This window comes from Oncorhynchus clarkii, chromosome 16 (assembly GCF_045791955.1).
Source record: "Oncorhynchus clarkii lewisi isolate Uvic-CL-2024 chromosome 16, UVic_Ocla_1.0, whole genome shotgun sequence".
NCBI classification, from domain to species: Eukaryota; Metazoa; Chordata; class Actinopteri; order Salmoniformes; family Salmonidae; genus Oncorhynchus; species Oncorhynchus clarkii.
In genome coordinates this window covers 36,734,170-36,747,284 of record NC_092162.1, presented here as the reverse complement: position 1 = coordinate 36,747,284, position 13,115 = coordinate 36,734,170, and the positions used below count along the sequence as shown (strand labels likewise).

General features: G+C 42.2%; 1 protein-coding gene across 1 annotated transcript in view; it reads right to left on the bottom strand.

Annotated features, from left to right (window-relative positions):
- Nucleotides 1-1,117: 1,117 nt before the first annotated feature.
- LOC139367581 (copine-9-like) overlaps nt 1,118-13,115 on the bottom strand; it is a 108,150-nt gene continuing 96,152 nt past the window's right edge. Inside the window, exons 16-20 of the mRNA XM_071105838.1 lie at nt 7,439-7,566; nt 3,931-4,033; nt 3,739-3,796; nt 2,862-2,935; nt 1,118-2,516 (exon numbers count right to left, since the gene is read on the bottom strand). Of these exons, the coding sequence (XP_070961939.1) occupies nt 2,334-2,516; nt 2,862-2,935; nt 3,739-3,796; nt 3,931-4,033; nt 7,439-7,566 (546 nt within the window). The 3' untranslated portion in view covers nt 1,118-2,333. The remainder of the gene's footprint in view (nt 2,517-2,861; nt 2,936-3,738; nt 3,797-3,930; nt 4,034-7,438; nt 7,567-13,115) is intronic.

The window sequence follows — 13,115 nt, the reverse complement described above, 5'->3', positions numbered from 1 at the left end:
CACTGCAAATCTACCAAGACCTGGCCGTCCCTCTAAACTTTCAGCTCATACAAGGAGAAGACTGATCAGAGATGCAGCCAAGAGGCCCATGATCACTCTGGATGAACTGCAGAGATCTACAGCTGAGGTGGGAGACTCTGTCCATAGGACAACAATCAGTCGTATATTGCACAAATCTGGCCTTTATGGAAGAGTGGCAAGAAGAAAGCCATTTCTTAAAGATATCCATAAAAAGTGTTGTTTAAAGTTTGCCAGAAGCCACCTGGGAGACACACCAAACATGTGAAAGGAGGTGCTCTGGTCAGATGAAACCAAAATTGAACTTTTGGCAACAATGCAAAACGTTATGTTTGGCGTAAAAGCAACACAGCTGAACACACCATCCCCACTGTCAAACATGGTGGTGGCAGCATCATGGTTTGGGCCTGCTTTTCTTCAGCAGGGACAGGGAAGATGGTTAAAATTGATGGGAAGATGGATGGAGCCAAATACAGGACCATTCTGGAAGAAAACCTGATGGAGTCTGCAAAAGACCTGAGACTGGGACGGAGATTTGTCTTCCAACAAGACAATGATCCAAAACATAAAGCAAAATCTACAATGGAATGGTTCAAAAATAAACATATCCAGGTGTTAGAATGGCCAAGTCAAAGTCCAGACCTGAATCCAATCGAGAATCTGTGGAAAGAACTGAAAACTGCTGTTCACAAATGCTCTCCATCCAACCTCACTGAGCTCGAGCTGTTTTTCAAGGAGGAATGGGAAAAAATGTCAGTCTCTCGATGTGCAAAACTGATAGAGACATACCCCAAGCGACTTACAGCTGTAATCGCAGCAAAAGGTGGCGCTACAAAGTATTAACTTAAGGGGGCTGAATAATTTTGCACGCCCAATTTTTCAGTTTTTGATTTGTTAAAAAAGTTTGAAATATCCAATAAATGTCGTTCCACTTCATGATTGTGTCCCACTTGTTGTTGATTCTTCACAAAAAAATACAGTTTTATATCTTTATGTTTGAAGCCTGAAATGTGACAAAAGGTCGCAAAGTTCAAGGGCGCCGAATACTTTCGCAAGGCACTGTATATACTATAGATAAAGAAAAATCATGGGTTGTGTCTTTTTGGTTTTAAAATCAGTCGGTCTCTTTCAAACACCATTGCGCTCCGTTCTGTAGGCTACCTCACTATTCTCAATTTCATCTTGTCTTTACATCTGATATTATAGGCCTGTGTGTGCAAATACTTAAGCTATAGTTTAGGTGTAGCCTAACGTACAGCCACATTTTGGATACACTTGTGTCATAGTGGAGACCAATATCTATGTTGTGTTATTAAGCTATATAAGATGATGGTTGTTAATGTGTATGGATACATTTGAATATTGCGGTCATAGGACCTATAGGCCTACAGTAGCAGTAGGACATTTATTCATATTCTGTCTGGTGCTTTTAGCTTTTGAGTGAGTGAGGGATGATGATTTTGATAGCTGGCTTTTGTCAGAATGATTTGACTACCCCCACATGGCGAAAAAGACAACTGCAGGTTTTCAGTGAATCACAAGGCTCATTTGAATGTCTTGATATGCAGGAACATTTTCTGCTACCAAAGAGTGATCAAATTAAGATCCAACATCTGCATGAAGTAGAAAGTCAACATAAATAAAACATGTTGTTTGTTACATGAGAGCATGTATTCCTGTCATTCCAGTGGATAGGATACAGTAATTCAAGCAGATGTATGTGTATAAAAAGAGTAACCTCATGTAAGAGGGTGTGGGTTTGGAGGTATGGGCTGAAAGCAATATGTCCAGTTGTTTATGTGTTTTATATTCAGTTGATGGCTAAGCTGCTTTGCATATACTGTATATATATACACACTCCAGAGCTGAAAGGAAAAATCTAATAGTATTTTTGTTTCTCAGTTTCTTAGATATGTGTATTCTACATCAGTAACTTTCACAGTCTGTAACTCCCCCTTCTGCATATGCATGTGAACTTTGTATTGTGTCACATCATGGCATAGTAAGTTATATGTATTCCTTCTCTTCAGAAATCACTGTGCTTGTGGGTATTGCATTGGGTGCTATATCTACTCACCCCTATGTGTTCAAATACACAATGTATACATAGACTCATTCTATGTGTGTATGTACTGTGTTTAGCTACAGTATGCGCGCTGTAGAGTTAGGGAGAGGGGCCATCGACTTGCAATGAGATGGCATAGGGTTTGAAGAGATGAGAGAGATGTCAAGTGTGTGTGTGTGTATGTGCACAACAAATGTGTGTAGACCCAGTTAGGGTGTTGAGAGGTGCTGTCCCACTACAGTGATAGGTGTCAGATATGCCTGTGGAGCTTGGGCAGCTCTGATGAGGAGAGAGCAGGCCGGGGCTCGATGCCTCTGGTCTTCATGAAGCCCAGAAGCTGCTCGGGGATCTCAGCCAGCACGTCTTTAGCCAGCCGGGCCATGCTCAGGACCTGGTTCCCTGACTGGTCCATGTAGTCCCGGAAAGGAACAAACTGTATGGGAGTTGGGGGATGAATTACAACACGGACAGGACACACTACTGTAGTAGGGTACTGAAAGTATTGAATGTCTGGGAGAATAAACTTCTTGGTCCTACTGATCATGAACATCAAATACACTGCACAAAGACTAAAGCAACAAATTAAAGTTTAATTTGGAGAATCTCAGTTGCATTTCCTTGATTCCTCTGCTGCTTCTCAAACCCCCTTGGATGAGAAGGTCAGACTGCTGACCTTTTCATCCATCCAATGGCTTTTGAGAAGGAGGCGAGGAGAGAGGATGCGAGGAATCTATGATATGCAATTGAGATACTCACTTGTTGTCTGGCCACAGCCTACCTGCACAATGTCTCTTTCAGCAAAGCGCCCTCTGGAGGACACTCTGACCTCATCTCCATCCAGCTCCTCCATGGCTAGACAGAAACACAACATATGATAAGCTTTTCAGAACTAGCACTCTGGGCAACAGTTGAAGTCAAAACATCTACAGATACTAGAAGGAAAATGTTATGTGCTCCTAGCAGTTATTTAAAATTGGACTAATCACTGCTAAGCACTGTGGACCCATTTATGCTGTAAGTGCTTTTGAAAAGAAAGGTAATTCTAAAAGGCTTACAGAATTCAGCTGGCTTATAGAAAACCTCATTGAGGACTCTTCTCGTTGAGTCTGATACTCGGACAACTCAACCCAGACATCAACAAGTATTCATAACTGCACACAATCCTGCCACACTACAGTACACAAACTCTTAGATAGACACATCCACATGAATGCACAGACACACACACACAGGAGTGCAGCCAAAATGAAAATAAACCAGACAACAAGCCTTGAAGCACACATATCAACACACATTTTCAGACATAGCTACTTCTGAAGAGTTTCTCTCCTGAAGTGCCATCAAGCGGTCTGAACTCATGACCTCTGCAATGCCTGACTGACTTCACAGCGTTCGATTGCCTAACCAAGGGGAAAATTCAGCAGAATCGAGCGCAGATGATGCCCAGAGTTACACCTCACTGGGCTGAAACAGAGACTACCCTCCCTCCCTCTCTCCCCTTAAGGAGTCATTGATCTGAAGAGGGCCTGGATACTTGACACTGCAACACTGACTTTCTAAAGGAACACTCAAAGGAGAAATGCACCTTAAAAATATAACAGCTGTGCAGGAGCCACTGTGCTTCTCTATTCTACCTTCAGGGGTGCCACACTCACCGTCAAACTTTGCAGGTCCAACCCCTACGATGATGATGGACATGGGGAGAGCAGCTGCCTGTAGGGAAAGAAAGAGGAATTACAGACAAACAGTAGTAGGCTATGCTTGGTTTTCAGACAGCCTCGATAGTGCACTGTCTGCAGATAAGATGGCCCTGCTGAAGGAGGAACTGTACTGTGTACTCCACTCACGTTGACCACAGCCTCCTTGGTCTGCACCATGTCAGAGATAACTCCGTCTGTGATCATCAACAACACAAAGTACTGAGAGCCATCTGTCACATCCTGTGCAGACCTGAGGGAGCACATGCACACACGCACACATACATACACACACACACAAGAGCATTAACAAGCAGTGTTAGGAGTGTGTGCCGGAGTGAGATTGAGAGTGAGTGAGTTTATATGTGATGGCAAATGTTTACAGCCTCTCACTAGAGAGATACTGTAATTAAGGACCGTTATCCAGTGAGCCAAGACACTTTGACCTCTGGCATTACCCAGTTGGCACCTCTCATCTCAGAACGAAAGGAGCGAACAAAAACAAAAGAGAAAAATACATTTTTTCCAAATCCCCTTCATTCCAATTTCACCAAGTGAGCCACAGGCACTGTGAGGAATAAAATGAACAACAGAGACAGTCAATACATTCCAGGCCCAATGTGTTATTATGTTAGACAAGCTCCAAGACGTGTCTCACAGTTGTTTGTCTGAGTCGGCAATGTTCTCCCTGGAGTGTCCTTCACCTGGTTTAGGCTCCGAGATTACATTCCTAACAAAGGTAAATAAGATGTTCCACCTGGCTGAGTGTAGCATCGATCCCTGTCTGAGTGAGACCAGAGCTATGACCACTATCCTCCCCTGACCGAGGGATTTACTGCGCTCTGATATATCTAAAATCCAGGGGTGTCAGAGACATATACCTACGGGATGTTAGACAGGTAACAGTGAGCTGTAAGGGTAGTGGGATGACACAGGGGCTAGTACACTTCTCAAAGATCAAAATTGGTTGAAAGACGTCTTTTCAACATCTTTTCAACCCAAAATCCATACAGTAGCAGTCAAAAGTTTGGACACACCTACTCATTCAAGGGTTTTCCTTTATTTTTTTTTACTATTTTCTACATTGTAGAATAGTGAAGACATCAACACTATGAAATAACACATATGGAATGATGTAGTAACCAAAAAAGTGTTAAACAAATCATAATATATTTTATATCGGAGATTCTTCAAAGTAGCCACAGTTTTGCACACTCTTGGCATTCTCTCAACCAGCTTCACCTGGAATGCTTGTCCAATGGTCTTGAAGGAGTTCCCACATATGCTGAGCACTTGTTGGCTGCTTTTCCTGCACTCTGCGGTCCAACACATCCCTAACCATCTCAATTGGGTTGAGGTCGGGTGATTGTGGAGGCCAGGTCATCTGATGCAGCACTCCATCACTCCCCTTCTTGGTCAAATAGCCCTTACACAGCCTGGAGGTGTGTTGGTTCATTGTCCTGTTGAAAAACAAATGATTGTCCCCATTAAGCGCAAACCAGATGGGATGGCGTATCGCTGCAGAATGCTGTGGTAGCCATGCTGGTTAAATCACTGACTGGTTAAATCTCAAATTTGGACTCATCAGACCAAAGGACAGATATCCACTGGTCTGATGAGTCCATTGCTTGTGTTTCTTGGCCCAAGCAAGTCTCTTCTTATTGGTGTCCTTTAGTAGTGGTTTCTTTGCAGCAATTCGACCACAAAGGCCTGATTCACGCAGTCTCCTCTGAACAGTTGATGTTGAGATGTGTCTGTTACTTGAACTCTGTGAAGCATTTATTTGGCCTGCAGTTTCTGAGGCTGGTAACTCTAATGAACTCTGCAGCAGAGGTAACTCTGGGTCTTCCTTTCCTGTGGCGGTCCTCATGAGAGGCAGTTTCATCATAGCGCTTGATGGTTTTTGCAACTGCACTTGAAGAAACTTTCAAAGTTCTTGAAATGTTCCAGATTGACTGACCGTCATGTCTTAAAGTAATGATGGACTGTCATTTCTCTTTGCTTATTTGAGCTGTTCTTGCCATAATATGGACTTGGTCTTTTACCAAATAGGGCTATCTTCTGTATACCTCCCCTACCTTGTCACAACACAACTGATTGGTTCAAACGCATTAAGAATGAAAGAAATTTCACAAATTAACAAGGCACACCAGTTAATTGAAATGCATTCCAAGTGACTACCTCATGAAGCTGGTTGAGAGAATGCCAATATTGTGCAACGCTGTGATCAAGGCAAAGGATGGCTGCTTTGAAGAATCTGAAATATAAAATATATTTTGATTTGTTTAACACTTTTTTGGTTACTACATGATTCCAATTGTGTTATTTCATAGTTTTGATGTCTTCACGGTTATTCTACAATGTAGAAAAACCCTTGAATCAGTACTGTAGGTGTGTCCAAACTTTTGACTGGTACTGTATTGTCAACTTCTTGTGCTCATAGGGATGACTGGTTATTATTCAGGTCACTTTACACAGTTGCTAGAATGGCCTTGCAATGCCCTGTTGCACTGTCCTCTTCCCTTTGCAATCACATGGTCAGTAGACTGAATGCTAAAACCGTTTTTCAAATTTTATTCTTAGCCAGTGCTCTCCTGAAATTACAGCCTCCATGATTTGAGTAGCACCAAAAACTTCTAAATAACACTCTGGAGAAGACAAATGCTCTCAGCACACATAGAAACATGCATACTACTCAGAGCAGAAGCTACAGAAAAACATCAGTTGTCCGAAAGACACATTCTCCACACACATTCTCCACATGGTGCTGTTGGCGCTCCTACAATGAGCCCCAATAGACTCATACTGTATAAACCCTCCCCCAGACACTCTGGTCCAAGACAATGTAGCACATTATCTATGCAACAGGAGTGTGTGCTCTATGTAAGGTATGAAGCCTGCCTGTACAGGGAATATTAAGAATGAATAATACGTGCGCCAGCCATCTGCTCGTAAGAGGGAGAGGATCGCTGGCTTGGGGAGAAAGAACCTGGCAGAGATAACAGCTTCAAGTACATAGTATAGCCTTGCATGTCAAGGGGCTGTGTGTATGTGTGCGTTCTAATCTAGTACAGGGGTTCCCAAATGTTTTCACTTGCCTCTTCCAGCATTGAGGAAAATCCCGTGCTCCTCCCCTGTGAACGCACCACGCCTATTTCTATGGGCACAAGCAATGTTCCTGACACAAACTGTTCACACGCCTCTTGTTGGTGGAGAGAATTTTGCATGTTTAAAGCTTATTTCCTGCAGTTCTACATATTTTGTCATGGGTTGCAAATAACATTTAGCAGTTTTCCATGTCTAATGTGTATTCGAGTGACAAAAAAAATACAACAATATCTAAAGGCTAAAAAAATGGGCTAGTTAATCTGAACATTTCTAGCAAGTTATAAATAGCTCTCTAAGGTATGCAATGACTAACATGGCAAAAGGAATTGATGATGCACTACCCAGTTTCTAAATTTCACCTTGTGCATTCTACTATTACAACTTTCAAGAGTAAGTTTAAAGCCGGCTTGGCTACCTGCCGCCCACTAGGTAGTAGTGTTGCACCTTGCATTCAAATCAAGTTCATTCCTGTATTGTCTACTGAGCTCATATTATGAGTGTGTAGTGTGTCAGAGGTTTACAGAGGTCTAGTCCATTGTGGTCTCCTTACCGTGCCACCTGGTTGATGACTGGAGAGAAGTTGGTGGGTCCGTAGAGTTGGACCGTTCTGAGGCCCTGGAAGTACGCCTCCAGCACTCCCTCTATCCCCACACAGTTTGGGTTTTCATTGTCACCACTCTGCATGGGACAGGAGGAGATGCATGTCACCATGAAACAGTTGTCAGCCTTAATGTACTTAAAGACATTCAGTTATCAATAACTTTATGGTAAATTGTTTCACTGGTGATCAAAACCTCAACAATCAAACTAACTTTACACAACCACTCCTTTCTACAACAAGGCCCAGGAAAAGTAAGAGATAAATGTGCAGCGTAATAACAATAAAACAAACAAAAATGTGAAAATAATAAATAACAATATTTTTATAATAAATATGGGACTTCAATATTAAACAGCCACTGGAGAACCAACCAGCCCAGTGTTCACAGTGCTCATGCGTTGTTTTGTTGTTGTTGTAGTTGTTTGGGAAGTAATGCTGCAGGTCAAAGAGCTCTGTTGGCTTGACAACAGCCACCAGTAGAGCGGAACCTGTGATTGGGGGAGGCTCCTCAGAAGGAAGTGAGGACGCTGGGAGGCCCCCGCATGCCTGGGAGTGTGCCGGCTTCTGAGTGCGTGTGGCCAGCTGTGACCACGGTGATGAGACTCGGCCCCTGCACCACACCCTGGTCCTCACTCAGCAGACAGAACGCTGTCACAGCTGCACTGAGACAATGAGTGGGCACGTCTACTGCTGGTGTTTGAGATGTGATGGAGTGACGAGAGAACACTCTGCCATCATACGGACAGACAGACAGCAGACACCCTCAGGGTTGCCCTTGAGATGTTTACTTTTGGAAAATGTGTCAGGAAGGAAATCAGCTTTTTGGTTTGATGAACAGCAACTTTAAAGCAAGGCATACTTTCTCTGATTGATTATCTATTGTCACAATGTCCTTTTCTTCTGAATCTGAATGATCTGAGATAAATCAGTAATTTTAGGCAAATGTTTAAGTGGAGGGAAAGTATATGAAGCCAAACAACGGAAAATTACTTGTATGTGTCTGCCAGTTGATTTGCGTGCTTGTTTACTTTTCTCATCATCAGCACATCTCCTCCTCATGGGGGAGAGATTCCCAGAAGCAGCGCTCCACATCCTCAAGCAGATGATCCCCTTCTCTCTCCCCCTCCCTTCCTGATTGAGGGTTGGATTCAAAGTTTCAAATCAAACAGGCTGCATCATCATAGCTTGGTTATTGAAGGTACACACTTGCTTTTTCTTGGACAGCTGTGTGTTTGGGTGAGTCACAGGCTTCTCTAGCTCTCAGAAGGTTCACCGAAGCAAGGTTAACCATGAATAACCGATAACAAGCCTCCCTGCCGACTGGCCTTGTCCACACCAACCCGTAATGGGCAGCATTACACAAAATCCTGCACAAAATGCATTCGGGAAAGTATTCAGACCACTTGACTTTTTACACATTTTGTTAAGTTACAGCCTTATTCTAAAATGTGTTAAATATACACTACTGTTCAAATGTTTGGGGTCAATTAGAAATATTCCTTGTTATTGAAAGAAAAACGTTTTTTTTGGCAATTGAAATAACATCAAATTGATCAGAAATACAATGTAGTCATGTTGTAAATTACTATTGTAGCTGGAAATTGACGATTTTTATGGAATATCTACATGGGTGTACAGAGGCCCATTATCAGCAACCATCACTCCTGTGTCCAAATGCCACATTGTGTTAGCTAATCCGAGTTTATAATTTTAATAATTAATTATAATGGATCAATTAGAAAACCCTTTTTCAATTATTTTAGCACAGTTGAAAACTGCTGTTCTGATTAAAGAAGCAATAAAACTGGCCTTCTTTAGTCTAGCTGAGTATCTGGAGCATCAGCATTTGTGGGTACGATTACAGACTCAAAATGTCCAGAAACAAAGACATTTCTTCTGAAACTCATCAGTCTATTCTTGTTCTGAGAAATTAAGGCTATTTCATACGAGAAATTGCCAAGAAACTGAAGATCTGGTACAATGCTATGTACTTCTCCCTTCACAGAACAGCGCAAACTGGCTCTAACCAGAATAAAAAGAGGAGTGGGAGGCCCCAGTGCACAACTGAGCTAAAGGACAAGTACATTAGAGTGTCTAGTTTGAGAAACAGATGCCCTCAACAGGCAGCTTCATTAAATAGTACCTGCAAAACACCAGTCTCAACGTCAACAGTGAAGAGGCGACTCCAGGATGCTGGCCTTCTAGACAGAGTTGCAAAGAAAAATCCATACCTCAGACTGGCCAATATAAAGAAAAGATTAAGATGGGCAAAAGAACACAGATACTGGACAAAGGAAGATAGGGAAAAAATTGTTATGGAATTGTTATGGACAGACAAATCTAAGTTTGAGGTGTTCGGATCACAAAGAAGAAATGAAAAAATTAAAAGATGCTGGAGGAGTGCTTGTCAAGCATGGTGGAGGCAATGTGATGGTCTGGGGATGCTTTGGTGGTGGTAAAGTGGGAGATTTGTACAGGGTAAAAGGGATCTTGAAGAAGGAAGGCTATCACTCCATTTTGTAACACCATGCCATACACTGTGGACGGCGCTTAATTGGAGCCCATTTCCTTCTACAACAAGACAATGACCCAAAGCACAGCTCCAAACTATGCAATAACTATTTAGGGAAGAAGCAGTCAGCTGGTATTCTGTCTATAATGGAGTGGCCAGCACAGTCACCGGATCTCAACCCTATTGAGCTGTTGTGGGAGCAGCTTGACCGTATGATACATAAGAAGTGCACATCAAGCCAATCCAACCTGTGGGCGTGCTTCAGGAAGAATGGGATGAAATCTCTTCAGATTACCTCAACAAATTGACAACTAGAATGCCAACGGTCTGCAAGGCTGTAATTGCTGCAAATTGAGGATTCTTTGACGAAAGCGAAGTTTGAAAAATAATTGTTATTTCAATAAAAATCATTATTTATAACCTTGTCAATCTCTTGACTATATTTCCTATTCATTTTGCAACTAATTTCATTTATTTTTTCATGGAAAACAAGGACATTTCTAAGTAACCCCAAACTTTTGAATGGTAGTGTATATTTTTTCCTCATCAATCTACACACAATACCTCATGATGACAAAGCGAAAACCAGGTTTTAAGAATATTTTGCTATTTATTTAAAAAAAGTATTCAGATCCTTCTCTATGAGACTCAAAATTGAGCTCAGGTGCATCCTGTTCCCATTGATCATCCTTGAGATGTTTCTTCAACTTGAAGTAAATTAAATTGATTGAACATGATTTAGAAACGCAGACCTGTCTATATAAGGTCCCACAGTCAACAGAGCAAAACAAAGCCCTCAGGTGGAAGGAATTGTCTGTAGAGCTCCAAGGCAGGATTGTGTCGTGGCACAGATCTGGGGAAGGGTATCATTCTTAAATGGAAGAAGTTTGGGAAGGGCCTTGGCCAGGGAGGTGAACAAGAACCTGATGGTCACTCTGACAGAGCTCCAGAGTTCCTCTGTGAAAATGGGAGAACCTTCCAGTTGGACAACCATCCCTGCAGCACTCCTCCAATCTGGCCAGACAGAAGCCACTCCTCAGAAAAAGGCACATGACAGCCCGCTTGGAGTTTAGGACCATGCGGACGACTCCTAGCGGTCAGGTAGGCTATTTGGAGTGTTTATCTGACATAATCATGTCCCCCCACTTCTAAAACCAAAGTTGCACCCCTGAGATAAATATATGTTCAATAACCATCTAAACTCCTGTGAAAAATATTTTCAATAACCAAAAGTATTGTATTTTCAGCTGTTTGAAACTGGTGTACAAAACCGAAAGTAAAAGATGCGAAAACGAAACTTGAAAACAGAAAGCATAGAAATAGCGCACATAGAACAGACCTACAGTACTGCTTCTTAGACTTGCTTACAATGAGAATGACAGATCTATAATTTACTTTATATGTGAATTTGGTTGGGTCGCCCAAAAAGTTACATATCGAAGCTTTAAATATCCCAACCAGCACTGCCTGAAATTAGCACTTTGGATCATGTTTTTAAGGACACACCTCAAATATTTCTATCCCTCCCATCTGAGCACCAGCGAGCTGACAAAAGACAGGTAAATTACCATCCTTGCGCAACCGTTTAAAAATAGCAGAGTTTGTGTTGGAAAGGAAAGGGTTAACACTGAAGACAAAAAAACATCCAATCAGAAATTGGAAGAACAAAATTGAGCACACCACCATGCAATTTCCATAGCCAAACATTGTCAGTGGAATGGCCTTACTGAAGAGCTCAGTGACTTTCAACATGGCATCGTTATAGGATGCCGCCTTCCCAACAAGTCAGTTCATCAAATTTCTGCCCTGCTAGAGCTGCACCGGCCAACTGTAAGTGCTGTTATTGTGAATTGGAAAAGTCTAGGAGCAACAAAGGCTCAGCTGCGAAGTGGTAGGCCACACAAGCTCACAGAATGCGACTACTGAGTGCTGAAATGCGTATCGTGTAAAAATCGTCTGTCCTTGGTTGCAACACTCACTACCGAGTTCCAAACTGCCTTTGGAAGCAACATCAGCACAAGAACTGTTCATAGGGAGCTTCACGAAATGGGTTTCAATGGCCGATTAGCCGCACACAAGCCTCCAAGTGTCAGCTGGAGTGGTGTAAAGCTCGCCGCTATTTGACTCAGGAGCAGTGGAAACACGTTCTGAGGAGTGATGAATCACGCTTCACCATCTGGCAGTCCGACAGAAGAATCTGGGTTTGGCAAATGCCAGGAGAACGCTACCTGCTCGCATGTATAGTGCCAATAGGGATGTTTTTCATGGTTCAGGCCCCTTAATTCCAGAGAAGGGAAATCATTACACTACAGCATACAATGACATTCTAGACAATTCTGTCCTTCCAAATTTGTGGCAACAGTTTGGAGAAGGCCTTTCCTGTTTCAGCGTGACAATGCCATCTTGCAGAATGTGAGGTCCATACAGAAATGGATTGTTGAGATAGGTGTTGCATATTAACACTCACAATTTTGGAATGAGATGTCCGATCAGTATGTGTCCATATAATTTTGGTAATGTAGTGTCAGTTTAAAATGATCATCATCTAGTGGGTGGGACTGTGTTTTTATTGCAGCTCGCTTGTGGTCGGAGCTATGTCTTTGAAAATAACTTATCTGTGTGAAACACCGTTGCATTCAAACTTTAGATCACCAGTTACTTTGTGTGCGGAATGTGAAAAATATGTTATTGGGAAGTAACAGTTGTACATTTCTATTGGGAATTGCTTAGCCTAATGGTTGTGTTTTTATGTTCTTATGATTGGGACCTACTGGCTTATTATGTCTGAGTGGAATGCGCTGCGTATTACAGTCAGCGTCCTTTCAGCATCACGAGACTGTCACAATCACATCCTTTGATCTGACACTGTTGTCACTGATAGTGTGATTTTTTCATGAAAGGTTTATTGTATTATTACGCAGCTAAAATCTGAATTGCAGTACAGGCCTACAGATAAAGATAAATAAATATGGTAGACAAAACAATTGTATAGATTAACAAAACAAAGAATTTGCTTTTAATGGTAATGGAGCCAGCATCGGAGAGTTCTTTCACAACAGTGTGCCCACTTATGGCGGAGACTGGAGCTTCTGGAAAGTGGCAACCCACTGGAGT